Source organism: Aplidium turbinatum, chromosome 10 (assembly GCF_918807975.1).
Source record: "Aplidium turbinatum chromosome 10, kaAplTurb1.1, whole genome shotgun sequence".
Taxonomy (NCBI): Eukaryota; Metazoa; Chordata; class Ascidiacea; order Aplousobranchia; family Polyclinidae; genus Aplidium; species Aplidium turbinatum.
In genome coordinates, this window is record NC_137481.1 from 16224752 (window position 1) to 16246846 (window position 22095).

The window sequence follows — 22095 nt, forward strand, 5'->3', positions numbered from 1 at the left end:
AGCAGCCGATGTCGACAATTTAATTTTATGCCGAAGCGCCATTTGCCAAAGTTAATGTTTTTTAAACGTTGCTTAGATATGCTAACTGCCAACAAGTTGCCTTTACAGGGAAACATAATTATGTAATTTTTTGTAGATTTATCGCAGTGTCAAATGTTACTTAAATCCTTAGCTCCTTTTAATATATTTTTTTTATTTTTGCCTTAACCTAAACATGCCCATTGTCAGGCATTGTCGGGTATTGTCAGGCATTGTCAGGCATTGTCGGCTTTTCGGGGGGTTGTGGAGCATTTCTAGGGGTTGTCGAGCATGTTCAGGGGTTTTCAGGCATTGTAGAGTAGCTACCTTCAGGCATTATTGGGAATTTCCAGGCATTGTCGAAGATTGCCAGGCATTGTCGATCATTATCAGTGGTTGACGGGTTTGTTGGGCATTATAGAACATTTTCAGGCATTGTCGAACATTTTCAGGGGTTGTCGAGCATTTTCAGGGGTTGTCAGGCTTTGTAGAGTAGCTACTTTCAGGCATTGTCGATAATTTCCAGGCATTGTCTAGGATTTCCAGGCATTGTCGATCATTATCAGTGGTTGACGGGTTTGTTAGGCATTATGGAACATTTTCAGGCATTTTCGAACATATTCAGGGGTTGTCGAGCATTTTCATGGGTTGTCAGGCATTGTAGAGTAGCTATACTTTCAGGCATTGTCTATAATATAAAGGCATTGTCTAGGATTTCCAGGCATTGTCGATCATTATCAGTGGTTGACAGATTTTTTAGTCATTATCGAACATTTTCAGGCATTGTCGAACATTTTCAGGGGTTGTTAAGCATTTTCAGGGCCTGAAAGTAGCTACTCTACAATGCCTGACAACCCCTGCAAATGCTCGACAGCTCCTGAAAATGTTCGACAATGCCCGAAAATGTCCTGTAATGACTAAAAAATCTATCAACCACTGATATAATGATCGACAATGCCTGAAAGTAGCTACTCTACAATGGCTGACAACCCCTGAAAATGCTCGACAACCCCTGAATATGTTCGAAAATCCCTGAAAATGTTCGACAATGCCTAACAAGCCTGTCAATCACTGATAATGATGGACAAGGCCTGGAAATCCTAGACAATGCCTGAAAATTATCGACAAAGCCTGAAAGTAGCTACTCTAAAATACCTGACAACCCCCGAAAATGCTCGACAACCCCTGAAAATGTTCGACAATGCCTGAAAATGTTATACAATGACTAACAAACCTGTCAACTACTGATAATGATCGACAAGGCCTGGAAATCCTAGACAATGCCTTTAAATTCTAGACAATGCCTGGAAATTATCAACAATGCCTGAAAATAGCTACTCTACAATGACTGACAACCCTTGCAATTGTTCGACAACCCCTGAAAATGTTCGACAATGCTTGAAAATGTTCTATAATGACTAAAAAATCTATCAACCACTGATAATGATCGACAATGCCTGGAAATCCTAAACAATGCCTTTAAATTATAGACAATGCCTGAAAGTAGCTACTCTACAATGGCTGACAACCCCTGAAAATGCTCGACAACCCCTGAAAATGTTCCACAATGCCTGAAAATGTTATACAATAACTAACAAACCTGTCAACCACTGATAATGATCGACAATGCCTGGAAATCCTAGACAATGCCTGGAAAGTATCAACAATGCCTGAAAGTAGCTACTCTACAATGGCTGACAACCCCTGAAAATGTTCGACAATCCCTGAAAACGTTCGACAAAGCCTAACAATCCTGTCAATCACTGATAATGATGGACAATGCCTGGAAATTATCGACAATGCCTGAAAGTAGCTACTCTACCCCAGCCAGCAAGCCCATATGGACCCCACATGGGGACCCATATGGGCTGATGTACGGGCCCCATATGAGCTGCCCATATGGGGCCCATACACATTGTGTCCGCGGGCATCACATTGCGCCCATATAGGCTGCCCATATTCATTTATGGGTTTCATGTGGGTTGCTCACACTCAACCCACAAATTAATGTGGGCTGCCCATATGGGACCCATACACATTGTGTCCATGGGCATCACATTGCGCCCATATAGGCTGCCCATATTCATTTATGGGTTGCCCATATGGGACCCATACACATTGTGTCCGCGGGCATCACATTGCGCCCATATAGGCTGCCCATATTAATTTATGCGTTTCATGTGGGCCGCCCATACACATTGTGTCCGCGGGCATCACGTTGCGCCCATATAGGCTGCCCATATTCATTTATGGGTTTCATGTGGGTTGCTCACACTCAACCCACAAATTTATGTGGGCTGCCCATATGTAACCCATAAATCAAATATGGGCTGCTCATATGCAACCCATAAATCTAATATGGGCTGCCCATATGTAACCCATAAATCTAGTACGGGCTGCCCATATGTAACCCATAAATCTAGTATGGGCTGCCCATATGTAACCCATAAATCAAATATGGGCTGCTCATATGTAACCCATAAATCAAATATGGGCTGCTCATATGTAACCCATAAATCTAATATGAGCTGCCCATATTTATTCTTGGGTAACGCTTATGGGCTGCCCACTTAGTGGGCGTACGAAACCCATGCACATTCCGAGGTTACTTGCAACCCACTTTCAATTCAGCCTGCCTGATGTCAAAGCAAAGTTACTGGCAAAGTAGTGCTTTCGTTTTGCATTTATTTTGTGTTCACTAACCCAGAATAACATAATGAAATAAAAGCTGATACTAAACTCAATGTTCAGCAAACAAACGCTTTGACAACTATACTGTCATCATCTTCAGTGCTATAAAACATTTATAGGACTGAAGATGAAGACAGTATAGTTGTCAAAACGTTTGTTAGTTGAACATGAGTTTAATATCTACATTATAGGCTCTTTATTTTTTTAAACAAAAGTTCTCAATCGAGTTCGGCGGTTGCATGTTTCCTCTTGGTGCTGTTGGCTCTTTTTACCCTGTTGCCTCCTCGATCTCGAGAGCCAACCAACCACTTGCTCATGGCCTCTTCCAACGTCTTCTTGTTGATCGTTGCTGTAGTTACGTTCAATTTCATTGAGCCTGAAGAAATATTTGCATCAATCAATACAAAATAACTTATAACTGACAATAAAGTCGACGCAAGTGACTCAAATTCTGCATAAGTAGGTTTCAGGAAGAGTAAAAGCAAATGTTTTTAAAAATAAGTAGAATAATAATTCAAGATATACCAACGTTAATAGGCGGAAATAAGTTTCATGGTTCAGGATATTTCAAATAAATACAAAATACGGAAATTTTTTTTTTTTGAAATACAAGTTAGGAAATAGTGGACTTCATGAAGTGAAAGTGCAGTACTATATTATAACCCAAATTGGTATTATATCTTTCCCTATTACCAGTGTTGGGTTATAATATGTTATCATAATGAGAATCAGTCATCACACTTTCAGTGATTTCAATTTTCACTTTCATTTCAATGAGATATAAAGTAAATTTTGTTTAGTTTAAAATATAAAACCGAAATTACACCAGCCTCCAGTTGGAAAGGCCTGTGTATATAGATCGCAAAGGTTGAAACCGAGTGCGATGTGGAAAACCAAGAATATTTATGAACATATTAATAAAAAACTTACAAAAAACAACATTAAAGATATTGGTGCTTCCCAAGCCTCTCTTTCCATTTCTGCCTGACATGTTGCATTGTATTGCCAGACTATCTTGGAACAAAAACTTCAGGACGCGCCTCACCATCTCCTCTATCGACCGCCCTCCAATATCACGAAGCACCTTTGCCTATAAACAAAATACTTGTAGCAGACAAATAAATCATCTCTCAAAAACTAACTTTATAATGTTTATAAGACTATGTCTCACCATGAAGTGTTGGAAAGAGGTTTCCTTTAAACGTTCCTCCAATTCGTCTATGTCTTCCATTGAGCGCATGGGAACATTCAAATTTTCTGGCAGTGCTTCAACTACACCAGCAGTGCTGCCCAGAGCGGTTTGAACAAGGGTAGTTAAAACTTTTAACTGTTGCTGGTTTTCGAGTGCGATCTTTAGGACCTTCTTTAGTACTTCTCCAACACATTGCTCTCCTGGAATTAAACAATGTAGAATATGTCAAAAGCTATATGCACTATGAGATTTGTCAAGTTATACAAAGGTTGTCGAATTAAAAAAAGTCGGTGTAAAAAATGCATAGGCCTTCTATGTACCGTTTTGAGATTGCGGATCCAACGATGGTAGTTCTATGCATTCCAGTGGTGGAATTTGAGAACTATCAATAAGAGTAGAAACTGCCGAAGGAACATTGCTATTGAGTAGAGGAGGTGACGCAGGCCACTCTTCTGATATGTGTGTTTCGGCAGATGAAGAATCATCTGACGAAACTTCAATTCGCTTTGGCTTTACTTTCCTGCAATATTAAACATAACTTAACTCATTTTAAACACATATTGTTCTGGACATCAACGGACCTAGTTTCGGTTGATTGATTGTTTTATGATTGCTTGCCGCAGCTAACAAATAATGCTCGATATCCGTATATCCCAACATCACAACGCTTAGCGTTTTTTACATAAAAGCTAAGAAAATTTTCCTACCAGTTGCTTCATCATGGAGTTAAATGAGACATTTTTCAAAAATATGTCTGACAACGTATTAATGCACGTCAAGCCTAAAAAAAGAAACCTGTGGTATTTTTAAAAAAAAATTGTTGTTCTCATATCCTCATAAATCGCTGGTAAAAATGTCTTCATTTGCATGCACAGTTTTTAAAGTAATCGTACGCATATAGTTTGCCTCATAATTAGTAGCTACTTCAACATGCATAAGAGAAATATATTGCCAGATAGTGACATACCTGCGCTTCGATGGTAAACATGTTGTTTCACCTTCCGTGTTTATATCGGATGTCATTTCTGCTGATTTTTGTTTTTGGAGTGCTCTTTGATATGTAACTGAAAAAAAAAAACAGGCATTTGCCTACATTTTTTCATAAGTTAGGATATATGTAATGTAACCAGTTCAAGAAAGTTCAGGATGAGGAATGCAGGCAAAACAATTGTTGCAGTGTTTGACAGTTTTTGTCCTCAATTTTTAGAGGAATTGATCTTCACCTAACGGAGTGGAAGATCTGCGTGTCCTGGATTATGAAAACAAAGACTGGTCTCCAGTAGCCTTCAAGTATAGTTATTATTTTTGTATGTGAAGTGCCGCAGCAAATACAAAAATAAACAGGGGTTCTGCGATCACAAAAAGCTGAAGAGCGCTGGTGTAAATGCTAATTGTAATATGTAGCTCAAAACTAACACTATCGTGTTCCAGGCAAACAGCCCAAAATTTGCTGAAAACTATACAATTTAATCGATAGGGACTTTTCATCTATACTTTTACAAATAATTAAAGCTCCTATTTTTCTAAAAACCTCAATATTACGTTTCACTGTTAATGTGATCATCTGAACATGGAATTATACATGGGTGTACTGTATACTACTTTATTTTTACAAAGAGGTGGGCATCCGCTATATTGAAAGTATCACTGCAATACCAGTACATATATTCAAAACTTATTCATTTTTGCCACTTTAAATTGGAAAAGAGCAGGTAGCGAAAGTACGACTGAAGCAAATGTAGCGCCTCTTTGCTAAATTGAGAAAGAAAGAACGTGCTACTGCCCACCTCTGTTGACAAGAGAATAGAGATATATAATAACCTTCTAAAGATCTCACCAAGGGTGAAACGAAACATTAAGGTATAAAAATAGTAGCAGCCTAACATATTTGTGTTATACATACCATATATTATTATTCACAAGTAATGTTATGAGCTCAAAAAAAACTAACCCGCTTTTCCTAGAACTCGCACTTTAAATTTTTGCCATTGAGGTTGTGGACTTTCTAAAGTTTTCACTAATGAAGACAACTTTTTTGTGTTCGGCCAGTAGCACATATCTTCCTCCACATTTAGCCAGGACGCAGGTACAACAGCAACTTGACTTTCATCAATAAACTCAACAATAGCAAATGCCATTTTTCAAAAAGTATTCTTATTTTCAACCTAAAAATGGATACTCCTGTACCTTCCTGCAAAACCGATTAAAGATCACAGCAAGATGTTACGTTTATCACCAGCGTCAGAGGTAATGCACACACAATACAAATCCTTGAAAATGCTCAATATTTGAATTTTCCAAGCATACAGAGTGGGAGCAAGTCTTTTAGGCGCAGACAGTTAGGCGCCAGTCAAATAGGCGCGCACACTGTGGAGTCTGGATATTTAGATGCGGAGCACTGTGGCGCCCATTCGTTTAGGTGCTATTCCTAGTAAAGCCTACAGATTGTATCAGCTTGGCAGGTAGGGCGATGCTTTTCACACAAAATGTTGAATTGAACAGAAAAATATGTCATAGCTTCCGTGAGTGAAGCTGCTTAAACCGGCAATGCTTTTCACACGAAATGTTATATTGAACAGAAAAATATATTGTATAATAGTTTAATGCGCATGTTCGACATTTATTTGTTGTTAGTCCATGATTAAGTTTACTTTTAGTGAGTAAAATAATAACTACACTAAACATCAATAAAAAATATACTGTAGCCTATATTCAAGCGGGTGGTAGGCTAGTTTTCCATAAAACCCCGACTAGGTTGAATAACGAGCAAAGTCATACCATTATGCTTGCAGCCAGGGTTCACATGCCCTATAGAAATGTATTCATGTAGTAGAGTGTTGTCTCATACGTAATCACCACACGTCCAATACATCCCGAGTAGAAGTAATTGCGAAAGAAAACAGATTAAGTAAAGTTCCATTTGGCTGCAACCTGTGTTCAGGATGCATAGCAAATGTCCTGTGGAGATGTGCTAATATCAAGAGTAGTGGAGCGTTGTCTCGCACCTCATCTACACATGCACATTAACAAAACAACATATTTTTCTGTTCAATTTAACATTTTAAGTGAAAAGCATCGCCCTACCTGCCAAGCTGAGACAATCTGCAGACTTTACAAGGAATAGCACCTAAATGAACAGCCTCCACTGTGTTCCGCATCTAAATATCCAGATGTCACAGTGTGCGCGCCCATTAGACTGGCGCCTAACTGTCTGCGCCAAAAAGACGTGGACCCTACAGAGTGAACAAGTACGTTATCATTCAAAAACAGAAAGCAATCTCGTTATTTTAACAGCCATAAATTGTACAAAAAGTAGCGCTTTCACATGGTAATAACGGAGAACGGAAAAAATGGCACAAATGCAAAAAAGACAAAATGGCACACTGACATTTCCTCAATAAATTTGGAGTTCATGGAGACACTTCATTGGTTTGTGACCACAATCAAAGAAAATGAATTAAGCAGGAAGCTAACTATGCAACAAAAAATTTCGGTACACGACAACTGGGCGAGACAAAGTGGGCAATACCCACTTGGGCGAGACCAGGTGGGCGACGAGACAAGTGGGCGACGAGTCAAGTGGGTGATGAGCCAAGTGGGCGACAAGCCAAGTGGGCAACAGCCAAAGTGGGCGACGGAAGCGAAAGTTTAGCCGTTCGGAAAAAAAATATGACTTTTAATTTTTACTTTAAAATACAATTATTGATTTGTGGAAGGGAGGCAATGAGAGTTCTCGCGCTGAGTTTCACGAAGCATTGGAAGCAACATTTTCATTATTTTTTGTAGTCTAGTAATAGCGCTTGCTGTTTGATGTTAATTTGCATTGTGACATCATCTTGACACATTATTTTGCAATTTGCGGCATCAGGGTTTATCGTGAAGCTTAAGAGAAACCCCTCAGAAAAGAGACAAACAAATGACCAAAGAGTGGTTTAAGTCAGTTATGAACGTTCCCTAACCGTTATCAAGGCTTGTCAGTATAAAATATGACTAGGGCCATTTTGTTTATGACCTAAAAATTGAAATATATGACTTTATTTTTAGAGCACCAAAGTTATGCTAATCTCTGTATAGTTATAATTAATAGTATAGTTATATGTAAGTTTTTACATGTATTTTAAACAATAACACACTCGAACAACTAAAAAAAGCTTCTGTTTCTTTTGAAAATCACTACAAACATTCCAATGTCTAATGCATGTGCCTACCAAACCAGCTACTTAGTAGTTAAGATCTCAGCACTGGCTGACCTAGTGACCTACCGCAAGTGTTTATAATATTCAGAGACTGGATTGTGTGTTGCAAAATAATGTGTCAAGATGATGTCACAATGCAAATTAACATCAACCAGCAAGCGCTATTACTAGACTACAAAAAATAATGAAAATGTTGCTTCCAATGTTTCGTGAAACTCAGCGATCAGCGTGAGAACTCTCATTGCCTCCCTTCCACAAATCAATCATTGTATTTTAAAGTAAAAATTATTTCATATTTTTTTTCCGAATGGCTAAACTTTCGCTTCCGTCGCCCACTTGGCTCGTCGCCTACTCGGTCTGTCACCCACTCGGGCTCGTCGCCCACTTGGTCCGTCGCCCACTTGTCTCGTCGCCCACCTGGTCTCGCCCAAGTTGGTATCGCCCACTTTGTCTCGCCCAGTTGTCGTGTACCGAAAAATGTTGCACTTTGATGACATAACACATTGCTTTGAGAATCTTTTTCAAAAACATTTTCATTGTACCATGTACAGAGTAGTACACGTTGGATGAACTGTGTGTGCCATTGTCACAAAGCAATGTGTTATCAAGTTGCGCAGTTGTTTTGTCACAAAGCAATGTGTTATCAAGTTGCGCAGTTGTTTATTGAACTCCAATTCAATAAGGAAATGTCATTGTGCCATTCTTTCCTAAAATCGCTAATAACATCTCAGTTTAAATACAAGCCTTTAAGGTGGCCTGCTAAATGGTTAAATGGCCTTTGAAACTACAGTGCCGGTAGACCATGTTTGGTTGCCAGCTTTAGTCTTTGAGTTTGGCATTAGCAATTGTCAAGGTAAATGAGGAAAAATTTGAACGTGTGAATTGTGTCGGCAAAAAGTGATGACGCAAAGTTTTAACAAGTGTGACATCGGCAAGAAGCTCTGGTAAGCCATGCTTGGTCGCCGGAAAAATATAGAAGCCTGAGGCCTGTTACCCAGCATGTACTTACAAGTTGTAAACCCAAAAATACAGCAGACTTAAAAAATCAGTCAGAATGATGCAAAAGTGGCATCGCTATAAAACAGTCATTTTCCTGAGGTAACAAAACATACTTTCTAATTACTTCATGCAAAGGTTTAATAGTAAATGTGCTACGAAGTTTTGACACAGAGTATACTTGTATTTGACACCAATCAAATGGGTAAAGTGAAAAAGTCTTTTTGTTTTCAAATTCTGAAAAAACTAAATAAGTTTCTTCAGAACTTGAAAGAAGAATATTGAGAATGAGACCAATTGCATCACCATTAACTGATACACAGTTATCTCCTGAAGAAATGGAAAGAAACATGTCATTACCATGATATTGTTTAAATTCACGGCAACTTTTGTAACTCTGTACATTGGGTCCACAAAAATGCTGTTGGCTGTGCTTTATTTTAGTTTGCACGATTTTGCTGCACCGATATTCATTAATTCGTCGACAGATTTGTGCTACAGGATTTTGAGGTTTTCTAACCATCTTTTTAAAGCTACCAAGTAAATTCTCAAACGGAAAACAAGAAACATTGTCTAATGGACCATACCTGCGTACATCATCAACTAAATGTAGCAAACTATGTACATTGTAAGTGAGCATTTGTTTTCCATAAATCGAACTAAAGTTTTTCACAAAACATTTCAATAAACTTTCTATATATTCATGGGTCATGGAACCCATTTTCGGACTGAGCAATATTCGAGTGCAAACAGATAAAAGTAAAAAATTGCGATACATAACATTCTTTATTCTCCCTTTTAACACAACAGGTCCTGTATAGAGCAAAAACTGCCTAAATTCTGTGGCTTTCCACATTTTTACTTCAGAAATGGAACGAGGTCGCCTAGCAAATTCTCTTGGTATATGTTGCTTTATTGCAAGCAAGCAGTTTGAGATTAAGGCAATAGTATTACTTGGGAGCCTTGTTTTTAGTGGGCCGCTTAGCCAAGCAAAAACTATTTTACGAACTACACCTAAGCAAATTAGGTGCATGTAATCCAATACAAAATGGCTCACAAGTCCAATGTTCAACTCTGTAAGTGGTGAAACTCGAACATGATGATCATCATCAAGCATAGCGTTAAAGCTAGCATCTGTTCTGAGTCTTGCATCTGTTTCAGCAAAAATAATCCGTCCATCCCACTCACCTCGCTGAACACAGCGCTCACATGAGTTGTAGCCTGAATGCCCTTTAGTACCTTTGAGAAAAGAACGTGCTGGAGCATCACAAATGAAAGCATCAAGTTTAAAAATAAACTGCTTTCCGTCAAGTTCAATACCTTTTTCAGTAACGTTCTTGACATCTTTCACAAAATCCTTCAAATAATCATTTAATGATGAAGGCTTATGAGCACCTGAGTAGAGAGCTATAGCAAAAGGGCCACTTTCAGAAATTTCTTGGATCATTCCTAAGATTGGCCAAAGCTGTATATTAGAGCTTTTAAACAATGGAAGGCCATCTACATTAACGTTAAGCGTTAATGTGTCGGTTTTGGGAATTACAATTTGATTGGAATTTATGTGCCATGAAATGGCATTCTCGATGCCTGTGTAATGCAAAAAGCCCCCTGCTACCTCTTGAATATCAAGCTCGGTAGGTGTCTTTAGCAAAGTTCTTGCATCTCTTGGAACGTTTAACTTAAAAACTCTAAGAATAGAAAGTAGTGCTGACAATGCACTCTGAGAAATATGAAATTTCGTGGCCCAGCAAGCAAGACTATATTGAATAGATTCAGGTTCTTCATCATTTGAATCAGAAACAAAGCCAGAATTTGAGAAGGTAAGATTTTGTTCATATTGAGCAAAGGGCAAAGGCAGTGTATCCCCAGCTAATCCACATTGCAACTCAGTACTGGCATCTGAAATGCCTGTACTGTTTGCAACTGGTATATTCTCAAAAGAAATTTCGTCGTTAGATAATTCCAAACTACCATGATCGTCATTGGAAAGGTTTTTAAATGATGCATAATTTGCAGCAGGTGAAGATGAGTTCAGTTCTTTCTTTTCACAATTTGTAGATTTGCATGAATTAAGAATTTCATCTACACTTTGTTGCACACGGCGGCGCTTAGTTCTCTCACATACATCCATCCAATTAATGATGTATAACTATAAACTAAAGCTAAATCACAACCTAAATAATTCAAATTGAAAGATGTCATTGCCAATAACAATATAATAAATAAAAACGATTGTTCAAAAAAGATGTCATGAGCACAACATAAACATTTAATCTTCCACACAAGATATAATTTAATACAAGCTACCGGTACATAATATAATTTAAACAGGGGTCACCTTAACTTTTTTTCGCACTGGTCAACCGGACCAGTGGCTTACCAATTGCACTGGTTCGTCCCGTTGGGTGCAACCTAGTTCGTACCCTGAACAGTTCGTACCCTGAAAAGATTGAGAGAAAAAATTAAAAAAAGCGGAAGTCGCTGATCACAGTTTAATAGCACAACAAAGCCGAAGTTGCTGATCGGAGTTTCCACAAACACACTCGAGGTTTAGGGTTAGTAGCGGAAACTGCTGAAAAATATTTGCGAAAACTGCAATCAGCGAGAGTTAGGGTTAGAGAGCATAGATTACTCGATGGTTAAAGTTAGGGTAAGCGGAAAGTGTGAAACTGCGGAAAATTGTTTGCAGAAATTGCAATCAGCGAGGGTTAGGGTTAGAGCATAGATTACTCTATGGTTAGGGTTGGGGTAAGAGTTAGCGAAAACTGCAGTTAGCGGAAACTGCGGTTAGCGGAAACTACGGAAAAATGTTTGCGGAAACATCGATCAGCGAGGGTTAGGGCATGGATTAGTCTATGATTAGAGTTGGGTTTAGCGGAAACTGCGGAAAAATGTTTGCGGAAACTGCGATGAGAGAGGGGCGTTAGGGTAAGGGTTAGCGGAAACTGCGATCAGCGACTTCCGCTTTTTTTAATTTTTTCTCTTGATCTTTTCAAGGTACGAACTGTTCAGGGTACGAACTAGGTTGCATCCCGTCCCGTTTACTGATAAAAACAAGATTGTCGTGGGGGAAGCACGAGGCCAACCAGGGAAAACCATCACAACTTTTGTGGGTCTTGCTCCGAGTCTACTCCCTTCCTCTTCGCGTCTGGCTTCGGAACTGTACTACCCGTGGTCGACGTCAACCACTGCAACATTTTCTTCCTTCAGTAAAGCAAAATTTTGTAATAAAGAGAACTTTATTGAACAGAACGCGAATTCTTTAAGCAATATTGCATAAACCTTAAGTACGGTATTCTTGTTCAATAGTATCTACCGGTAATTCAATAATAACAGTCAACAATCATTATTAATTTAACTTATTTATTAAGTTAATTTGATGCCTCATCACTCACATGCTCTCTAAACTCTAGCACAATCTTCACATTTTTATGCATCAAATCTCTTGAGAGTACTGTATAACTGTACTAGGCTACCAGAGCTCACGTGTGGTTGCGATTCCCCAATCCCCTTTTTCTTTCGATTTAACATCGTCACGTGATGTTGCGATTGTATTTTTTTATGATTTAACACGTGATGTTGCTGCCTTTTTCTTACGGTTTAACACGCACGGATCACGTGTTTTCTTGTTTGAATAGAAGCGCAAACGAGAACCACGCACTCTAAACAATCAAACGACATAATGCGATGATATTTTTGCACTGGACAGTCGGACCAGTGCGAAACAATTCGTACTGGTCTGCGGGGAACTCGCACTAGACATTGGCCAGAGGACCAGTGCTAAGATCGAACCCTGTTAAACCAGGGTAACACAGTAGCCTAATATTAATTAAAGCTAGAATCAATGTCCCAAATAATACAGTAGTCCAGGTTTAACCTTTCAGCCATGTTCCAAATGTCATTTCTTCCTTTGATGATTTCCTTTACGTGCGCCGCCCAGTCGTTGTTGTCAAAAGTGTAGGCCTACTGCTTAAGTTCATTGATCATTCCCAACCAAGCCACGTTCCAGCCTTGGCGACCTCTAGCGGACGTACACACTTCAGACGCAGGCAGTATTTTGAAGGGGAACGCCACAATATACACCCAATCAAAACTATACTTAATTGCCTTCAATCAATTTTTTGCTTGTTCAATTTCATTTTGTGTTGTTTAAAAGATCAATAAAAGTTGTTTGAGGCAACAAAAAAAATCTCAAACTCTAGACAAATGCTGATCGAGGTGTATATCATATTAGTTTGGGTTGCCCACAAACCTTTGAATCACTGTGTGGGTAGCCCATGGTCTGCCCATAAAAAATGTGGGCAGCCCATGGTCTGCCCATAAAAATGTGGGCAGTTCATGGTCTGCCCACAAAAAATGTGGGCAGCCCATGGTCTGCCCATAAAAAGTGTGGGCAGCCCATGGTTTGCCCATAAAGAATGTGGGCAGCCCAGGGTTTGCCCATAAAAAATGTGGGCAGCCCATGGTCTGCCCATAAACAAAGTGGGAAGCCCATCCACATTTCATGCTTAGCCCATGATCAATAATTTTATGTGGCTAAATTTATTAAAATGCATTTATATGATCACACATTTGAAGATTGGAAGTTTTATATTCCACCTTGTCATTTAGCAGCACATTCTGCAAGAAAGCCCATATGGGGCACATATGGCAAAAACACAAAAACCCACATAGAACCCACATGCCCACAAGCCCATTAAAATAGTATATGGGGCCCATATGGGCTTGCTGGCTGGGACAATGGCTGACAACACCTGAAAATGCTCGACAACCCCTGAAAATGTTCGACAATGCCTGAAAATGTTATACAATGACTAACAAACCTTTCAACCACTGATAATGATCGACAATGCCTGGAAATCCTAGACAATGCCTGGAAATCCTAGACAATGCCTTTAAATTATAGACAATGCCTGAAAGTAGCTACTCTACAATGCCTGACAACCCCTGAAAATGCTCGACAACCCCTGAAAATGTTCGACAATGCCTGAAAATGTTCTATAATGCCCAACAAACCAGTCAACCACTGATAATGATCGACAATGCCTGGTAATTCTAGACAATGCCTGAAGGTAGCTACTCTACAATGCCTGAAAACCCCTGAACATGCTCGACAACCCCTAGAAATGCTCCACAACCCCCCGAAAAGCCGACAATGCCCGACAATGCCCGACAATGCCCGACAATGCCTGACAATGGGTATTTAGAGGTACCGGACCCGTTAGGCAATTGAGCCAAAAAGCGGCCAAAACAAGGTATAAGCTTATAGTAACAATACATGTTTGTCAACAGCTGATTGTAGCAAGAATTGACAGCAATAGACAGTTAGACACCGGTGTTTTGTGGTCTGCAGCTCGTGCGAGCTTTACATATGTCATTTCTACGTTCTATAATAGCCTAAGCACAGAAACAAATGGAAGCCTCATAATTGTATCGGAGCCCCAACTTACGAAGTTAGGCTACGGCCTTGATTGAATGGCAGTCCAGCTTATTACAATATTAGCCTACTTCAGTTGATTCATATTCAGTGCAAGTAGGCTAGGCCATGAGTGATAGGCTGCATTGCTTTCACAAGTAAAGAAGAAAAAAAAGGCTACAAACTGAAACCCACTAAGCCTACCGGTAATTATTGTAGCAAATAAGACAGTAATTTTCACTTATTATTATAAAGACATAGTAGCTAAAGCAGAAAGAAATTTCAAGTCTATCAGAATTGCAGACCAACAACGTTTTGCTTAGACATTAACACACTACCAGCAGTTCCTTCAAGCGCCATAGCTTATGCGCAGTTACTAGAGCCCATTAAATAAGTGGCTTATCATTGCAGCACTTGGGTTGTTTTTTTATATAAAGGTAACTTGAATAAAATTTAACAGTCAGATCCTTGTTTTTAACGTTGATGCCATGTTTTTACGAAGATTCTACTACCTACTCAACAAGTTATCAAGTATTCACAAGCAATTTGGTGCTTGCCAATGAAGCAGCCAGCGTGATTGTTTTCAACGTCACACTTCATTGCACAGAGCTGCGGGAAAAGTCTATTGAGTCGCGCAAGTCGCCAAAGGTCTTAGGATTTTGAATACGATGAATGTCTTGAAAAATTGTGGGACTTGTAATGTTTTGTGTTATTGTTTCACTAAAATACAAATATTTACCTTGAACAACGTTATATCATCTATGGACTATGATAGGCCTACTTATTTTTGCAACGTTTTAAAGACGTACATCAAGTGTGCTGTTTCAAAGTCTTATAAGGGCATATTTCTGAATCTCTTCTACGGCACCTAGCGCATTTGTAAAGTAAAAACTAACGTTCCGGAAGCAAATCTTCTGGAAATCCACCACTGACCACAAGACATAACATGGCGTAAAAGTGGATTAATAGATCTTTTGCAGCGTTCTACAAATGTATAGCAGTTTTTTTTTCTAAATAGAGCATCAAACTGGCATCAAAACTTAAAACGTCGTTATGTACCTGATGCACTCTAGCACGTTGATGCCATGTCACGATTTCTTTCTATCTCTTACCAGGAAAAAGACTTGGAAAGGTTCAATGACGTAGTTTAATGGGTCAAACCGAAAAGCAGTCAATTAAATGTCGAATAATTCTACTAGTGAAATGATAATCTGACTTCTTGAAGAACTTTAACGAACGGCTTCTCAAATAACTCTAAATTTGATCAGAAATTATATCAGCATCAATTCTCATCTACTTGTATTCGATTACTTCAATTCTCAATCAACAATAATTTCTGCATCAACTACTAATCCACAACTCATAACACAACTCTCATAACCAACTCAATAATAATCATCATAATAATCCATTACGCAAATTACACCACTATTTATAAAAGGTTTGTTCGGTCTAGTAACTTCGAGAAGGTTCCGTAGTGTTGCATCACACGAACTCATCGTCGGTCACGTAGCATTGAGCGGCATAAACAAACAAGTTTAAAGAAGTCTAAAGAATGTCACGTAGGAGTAGAGGACTGTTAGATAATACAGATTTTGTCATCAGAGGTTACTTTAGGTCAATACCCGATAATAACACATCGCTCAAAATTCCATAATGAAAACAGCACATTCTGTCAAGACGCAAAGCAGCCCGACGCGAGGCCTTGCACATTGATTGTGACATATCGCATCTCGACAAATTGTGAATAATTCTGTACGAGTCGTTGTAAGCAACTCGTATGCGATTTAACGTACAAGTTGTATAATTACACCATAGCTGAGAACCATACATTGGCATACAATATGATTGGTACATTACATTTTTAACTTCGGTAGATCAATTTCCAAACTTGTACCTAAGCTGATTGGCAGCAACATAAAGAGATAGCACTTGCCTTTTACCAATGTTGCGACCGTGCCATATTTTAAACTGATTGTCCTGCTTTGGTATCATGCACGTTATAACGTTCGCGTTTTGTCGCTTCTACCTTTTTCTAGACCTCTGCTATGTTTGTCATAAATTGTTTTTTCGTTGTGATCGTCAAAAATAAAACAAACTAAACTGAATGAGGAATCGGCAGCCGTGGCCCCAGGCCCGTAGCCAGCCGGGGGCCAGGGGGGGCCTCGCCCCCCCTGAAAAAAATTTCGCCCCCCCTGGCAAAATCCCAACATTCTTGAGCAACAGCTGCAATTATAATGATTTTGCCCATTTTCCCGTTGCACAGCTCCAACTGGCCCGATTAACTACAATTGCTTTGTTTATAGTTAACAGCTATGATGATTAAACAATTTCGCCCCCCCCCCCCTAACTCCTCCTTTGGCAACCTCAACAGGTTCAATTCAACCAAGGCCAACACGTGTTAGGTTGGTAAAAAAATTGTCAGAAACTGTGTAAAATAAAAATGTTTTGGGAAAGAATGATAACCTAACAAAGAGGGAATGGATTTCCAGCAGGCCTACAAACCGGTACAAGTTAGGCTATACTTAATTCTTACCATTCTTAAATACTTACCATACTTAATTCATACTTAATTCATACCCATTACTTACCATACTTAATTCTAAGGGTCAGTGATAACCAATCTGTGCAGTGATAAACCAAATTTGTGCAGTTAAGCAGTGTTTATTTTTTTTCTTCAATCCAATCAGTGTAAATAAATTTTGTTTCTAGTTTTCTGATCTGTGAAGTGTTCAACCTTGCAGCAGATATTGCTACATTTGAATCTAGCACTGCCGTTTGTGAGTGTGGATTCTCAGTGTTAACAAGGGCTGACGCTCCCACTAGACGGAGCATGTTACAACCAAGACAGGCAAACTTAGTGCTTATGGCCTTTGAACATTTTGTATCGAAATCTATCGATTTAGACTTGTTTGTGAGACGGCTTGCATCCAAACATCCGCGACTGCAATTGCAATAGACTAGCTCACGGTTGTATAGGCGGAATGTAATCATATATATCAAAATCCTCGGCACTATAGCTTCTTCGAGCCAGTTAAAGTTTTTGCTCGTAACAAGTACCGCTATTTATACAACAAGTCAACAATTGCTTTGTTATGTTGGTCATTGTAATATGGTTGCCGTGATAAGAGACCAGTGACCAGTGTTGGTCTTAACCAGTGGCGTAGCCAAAGGGGGGGGGGGGGGGTTACAACCCCCCCCCCCCCTTTGGCACGCGTGTGACGTCACGATATTGAGAATGATGCTTTCAGTCTCTTTATGCTTGAGCATGATGCTTTCAGTCTAAAAGAATTGCCTAATTTTAAACAAAACTGCATTAAAAGAGCGAGTTGTGCCAATACCTAACATTCAAACATCTCAGCCAGGAATTAGCAACAAGAAAACATAAAGACTTAGCTTTATTTCCGAAAAATGCTGAAGAAAACATGATCTTATCCTTTTGCTATGCCACCTGACAGCACCATTTTACAGGAATATTCATACCCACATTTTTGTTGAAAATGCTCTCAGAATGCACCAAATTCAAAGTAATTTTTCAAAATTTTCTGGGGGAAGCCCCCCAGACCCCCCGTCGCTGGGTGTCGTCTTAGGTGAACACGCCGTCGGGCTTCGCCCGCCGGTCGTCAAAACCTGTCCTTTCAAAATTCCTGGCTACGCAACTGGTCTTAACACTAAACTGACATATTGCAATTTTTGTGGATACCGGTGTTTAAGAGGTAAAAATGCCAAAATCATTCAAATTTTTTCGGCCCCCTTTAACGAAAAGTTGGCCCCCCCTTGCTCTGCGGTCTGGCTACGGCCCTGCGTGGCCGAGTGGTTAGCGCGATGGGCTCGCAGTCGAGAGCCTGCATGTTCGACTCCAGCCACCCGCACTTGCTGTTGTTTCTCTGGGCAAGAAACTTTACGATAATTGCCTCTACCTAGTGATCGATTTCGAGTAATGGGTAGTACCAAATTTACGTCATAAGTAGAGTAGACAACCGGAAAAAGACATTGCCGTCGGCTGCAGCGTGGGTCAGGTGTATGTCGGAAGGCGTACACCGATGCATAGCGCTCAAGTCCGCTTTCCCGCAATGCAGGATAAAGATAAACAAACAAACAAAAATAAAATTAATGTGGCACTGAGGAACAGTATCATAGAACATTAATCATGGTACATCGCCAAATAGAGCTTAACGTCTGGATGGTAGGTTAATTGATGCAAAAGTTTTGGGCCTGCTATTAGTTTTTCAGCATAGACCTTGAAGCCATCGATAACTAAGGGTGGGAAAAGGATAGACCCTCTTCTTTTAATTCCCGTGAAGATGCCCTTTTTATTTTTTTTAACTAGTGAACTAGGTTGCTGTAGAAACGAATTGTTAACCAGTTACGATTGGTTGCAATAATCACGTGATCAATAATTGTCATGGTTCAATAACTTTGGAGCACGAAAACAAAATAACAAATTAATGCAAGAAAACCTAAATTTGATGTTTTGAAATTTGATGGACTTCTTAATTAAGTGGTAACTTGTTAAGTTATTAATTCTGACAACTCAAATTGAATAAATGTGAAATATAGGTGAAATAGTGGATAAGGTGAAAAGTTTGCACTGATGCTTGCTATGCAAGTTTCATTTTACGGTACGTATGTAAGTTTCTGATAGAAGAACAGTCTGAGGAAACAAGTTTTCTGAGAACAATCTTAGGGTATCTTAGGGTACTGCGGTATGCTTGATTTGTTGGTAAGAAGTGTATTATGCTAGTATACATAGACTATGCTGCTTAAGTATTCATCATTCCAGCAAGCACCTCAGTTACATCAAATTTTGTGATGAATGAAAATGATGTTGACAATATTTTAAACTAAAAAAGAAAGGTACAGTACCAGTATCATAAAGGCTAATGAATTGACTGTAGGATGTCGTAGTTTGTGCATTTTACTTGATTGAAATGCAAAAAGAGGACACAAGGGGATTTTTGTAAAAGTCTTCGGAAGATATTGTGATCAAAAGTGGAAAAAACTAACTGGGAAAGACGATCTGGTACTAAGACACTTCCTCAAATGGGCGATCAGCCAATCAACCTAATGCAGACTCAAGCACTAAGAAAACAAATCAATAATTTTTTTATCTACAGTCTAAACCTTAAATCATTAGCCTAGGCTAACACTCACTGTATTTCAATATAAGTTATAATTTATGTTGGGGAACCGGTTTTCGTCCAATAGGACTCCTCAGCACAACTGGATTGAACGAAAAAATTACAATAAATTGAAAGCAGTACAACTAGCCCAAAACAAACAAAAATTAAATACAACTTAAACATTTTTTAAACCAGGGATGTCCAACCTGCGGGCCGTCTGAGATTTTTGTGCGGCCCCGCTAGTCATTTTCACTCCAAGTAGTATTTTGAACTTTGAATCTTAGCCTAATAAAAAGAAAGTGGCTACATTTACGGTGCCGTAAATACAGCCGTTCCATGCCTTTTTTTAATCTTTACGTCGCTTTTACTACGCATGTGCGCTGTTGCTGGAAAAAAGTGCATATTATAACTTCTAAGTTCAACTGTTTGTGCCAAGCGAAAGTGGCGCGTGCGATTTTTGTCTGGCTCGTACTCCCAAGAATATGAGTTCAATTCCACCAAAAGGTGACTTTTTTTTTAAACTCAATTCTAACCCAAGCCTTAAAGCAGCCGGCGGCCATGGCCGCTAAGTAGTGCTTGAATGACCGCCTGTGCTACCTCCTCCGTCGGCCAAGTTTGCCCGCCGGTTTCTTTTAGCCAATTATTTAATTTCGCAATAGAATGATCGTGGATTAAATGTCGAAAATATGTAGTATCAAAGAGTGACGCAGAATTAGGTCAGCGCATCATAGTCACTACCATAGGCACCTAACTATTTTTTTGGCCGTGGGGCCGAAATCGTGTTTCATCAGCAGCAACGTAAATTCAGCGAAATGTCACACAGATGGATGACGTAATTATGCCGTCACACTAGGATTGCTTTTATTGCCACACTCGGAGTTATCGCTACGTTCGACCTACCGTTAATTATTATAAACAAAACTCGACCAAAACACATGCTATGCGTCTGCGTTGGCTAGCGGTTGATGGACTGCGACTCTTTAGCTAAGCACAACATAAAGTTTAGCAACGAACTAGATTTATTAGCATGAAACAAGAGACGAAAATGTTTACTAAAAGGTAGTATACTGTAAATGGAATGAAAATACTAACTTGATCATATGCTTGAAAATATACCTGTTGAAAGCAATATCATTCATGTTTACATCAATTCAACAGCACGTCACCTTTAATAAATCTAAAAGTTGCTGACATCCGTAAACAGCCCTTGAAAAATAGTTACAGAGAGACGTTTGATTAAGTCTTCGACTTGACATTGCTCCCTTTTCACTACAATATCGCAACTTATGGCTGACCAGCTTTCAAGTTTGAATTCGCTGTAATACGCCCGTTTTCGTGTTGCAGATGAAACAAAAAATGCGCATATTCCCCGCCTTTGATCGGGTTTCTATGGCAATGGACGTGTGTGCGCCATGCAGTTTGCGCGAGTCTGTTGCTACGTTGATTATGCCGCGTGTGTGCAATGCGGTTTGTACCAGCCCTTGTTACGTTGGTTAGTGGTTACCTCGGACCGAGACTTCAAGTTCATTTTCACAGCAACCGATTCACTGCCGCGACAATTCTCTGCAGAGGTTTCGACTGTTTGCAAGTGCATTAAGCTAAACGCACGCTGCGTCAACGTAGCAAATTATGTTGTTTTTGGGTGCATTCAACATCTAATGACATTGAATCGACGCAAAATGGTAGATTTTTGCTATGTCACAGGCAGCAAAATCAGTCATTTTTTTGTCTGGGGTGGGATTGTAGCATCGCTACTCGTTCTAGTGATTATTTATCGCGAAGCTGTTGAGGTTTGCATTTAAAAATGTTTTCCTGCTGCTGATCGCTAGTTCATCTATTGTTTTATGTATCAATGCAGCATAAAAAGTTGCTCCCACGCAGAAATATGCGTGGGGGCCTGGCCCCCACGGCTTAGGCGCCTATGGTCACTACTGTTGTATTGAAGTGCTAATTTACATCTGCTGGCAATATTGTCGTTTTTATATCGATTCAATGTTGTCGGACATTGAATCGTTGTTAAAAAGGAGAACTAGGTTAGTTGACTTCGTGGGTAAAACACGTGTCTTCATAGTTGAGAACGCTGTGGGTTAGTGACCTCACACTCTCAATGGTGACATCATAACGGAATAAATGGTCAGGTTTTATGAAAGGCGGTATGCAGTTGAAACAATTTACTGAGTTGCGAGCAGTTAAAACAATTTAGGGTCGTTAGATGGTCCCGCAATACCGGATTACAATCCCGATAAAGCATTTAATGCGTGGTACAACAATTCTATTGCAGGACGTCGCCCAGACTTCAACAACACTAAGTGATCATTTTAACATTGTTGCAAGTTTAATGCTATTTACTTGTGCTATCGTTATTGTATTTTGGCCTTCAAGCACGCAGATTTGGCCGCCGAGAAGGAGCTCTCGGTAGGCCACGATGGCTGCCGGAAAAAAAACGAGTTTTAAGGCCTGCTA

At 39.5% G+C, this 22095-nt stretch overlaps 2 protein-coding genes across 2 annotated transcripts; both read right to left on the reverse strand.

Moving 5' to 3' along the window:
* Positions 1–2711: 2711 nt before the first annotated feature.
* LOC145779004 (uncharacterized) lies at positions 2712–6039 on the reverse strand. Its single transcript, XM_082590585.1, has 6 exons — positions 5853–6039; positions 4869–4965; positions 4222–4421; positions 3881–4101; positions 3640–3799; positions 2712–3085 (listed from the first exon to the last, which is right to left on the reverse strand). Exons 1-6 carry the CDS (start codon positions 6037–6039, stop codon positions 2928–2930), a joined length of 1023 nt encoding a protein of 340 aa, XP_082446711.1. The 3' UTR covers positions 2712–2927.
* Positions 6040–9142: 3103 nt separating this feature from the next.
* Positions 9143–11224, reverse strand: LOC145779005 (uncharacterized). Its single transcript, XM_082590587.1, has one exon. The coding sequence runs from the start codon at positions 11222–11224 to the stop codon at positions 9143–9145; it is 2082 nt and encodes a 693-aa protein (XP_082446713.1).
* Positions 11225–22095: the final 10871 nt, after the last annotated feature.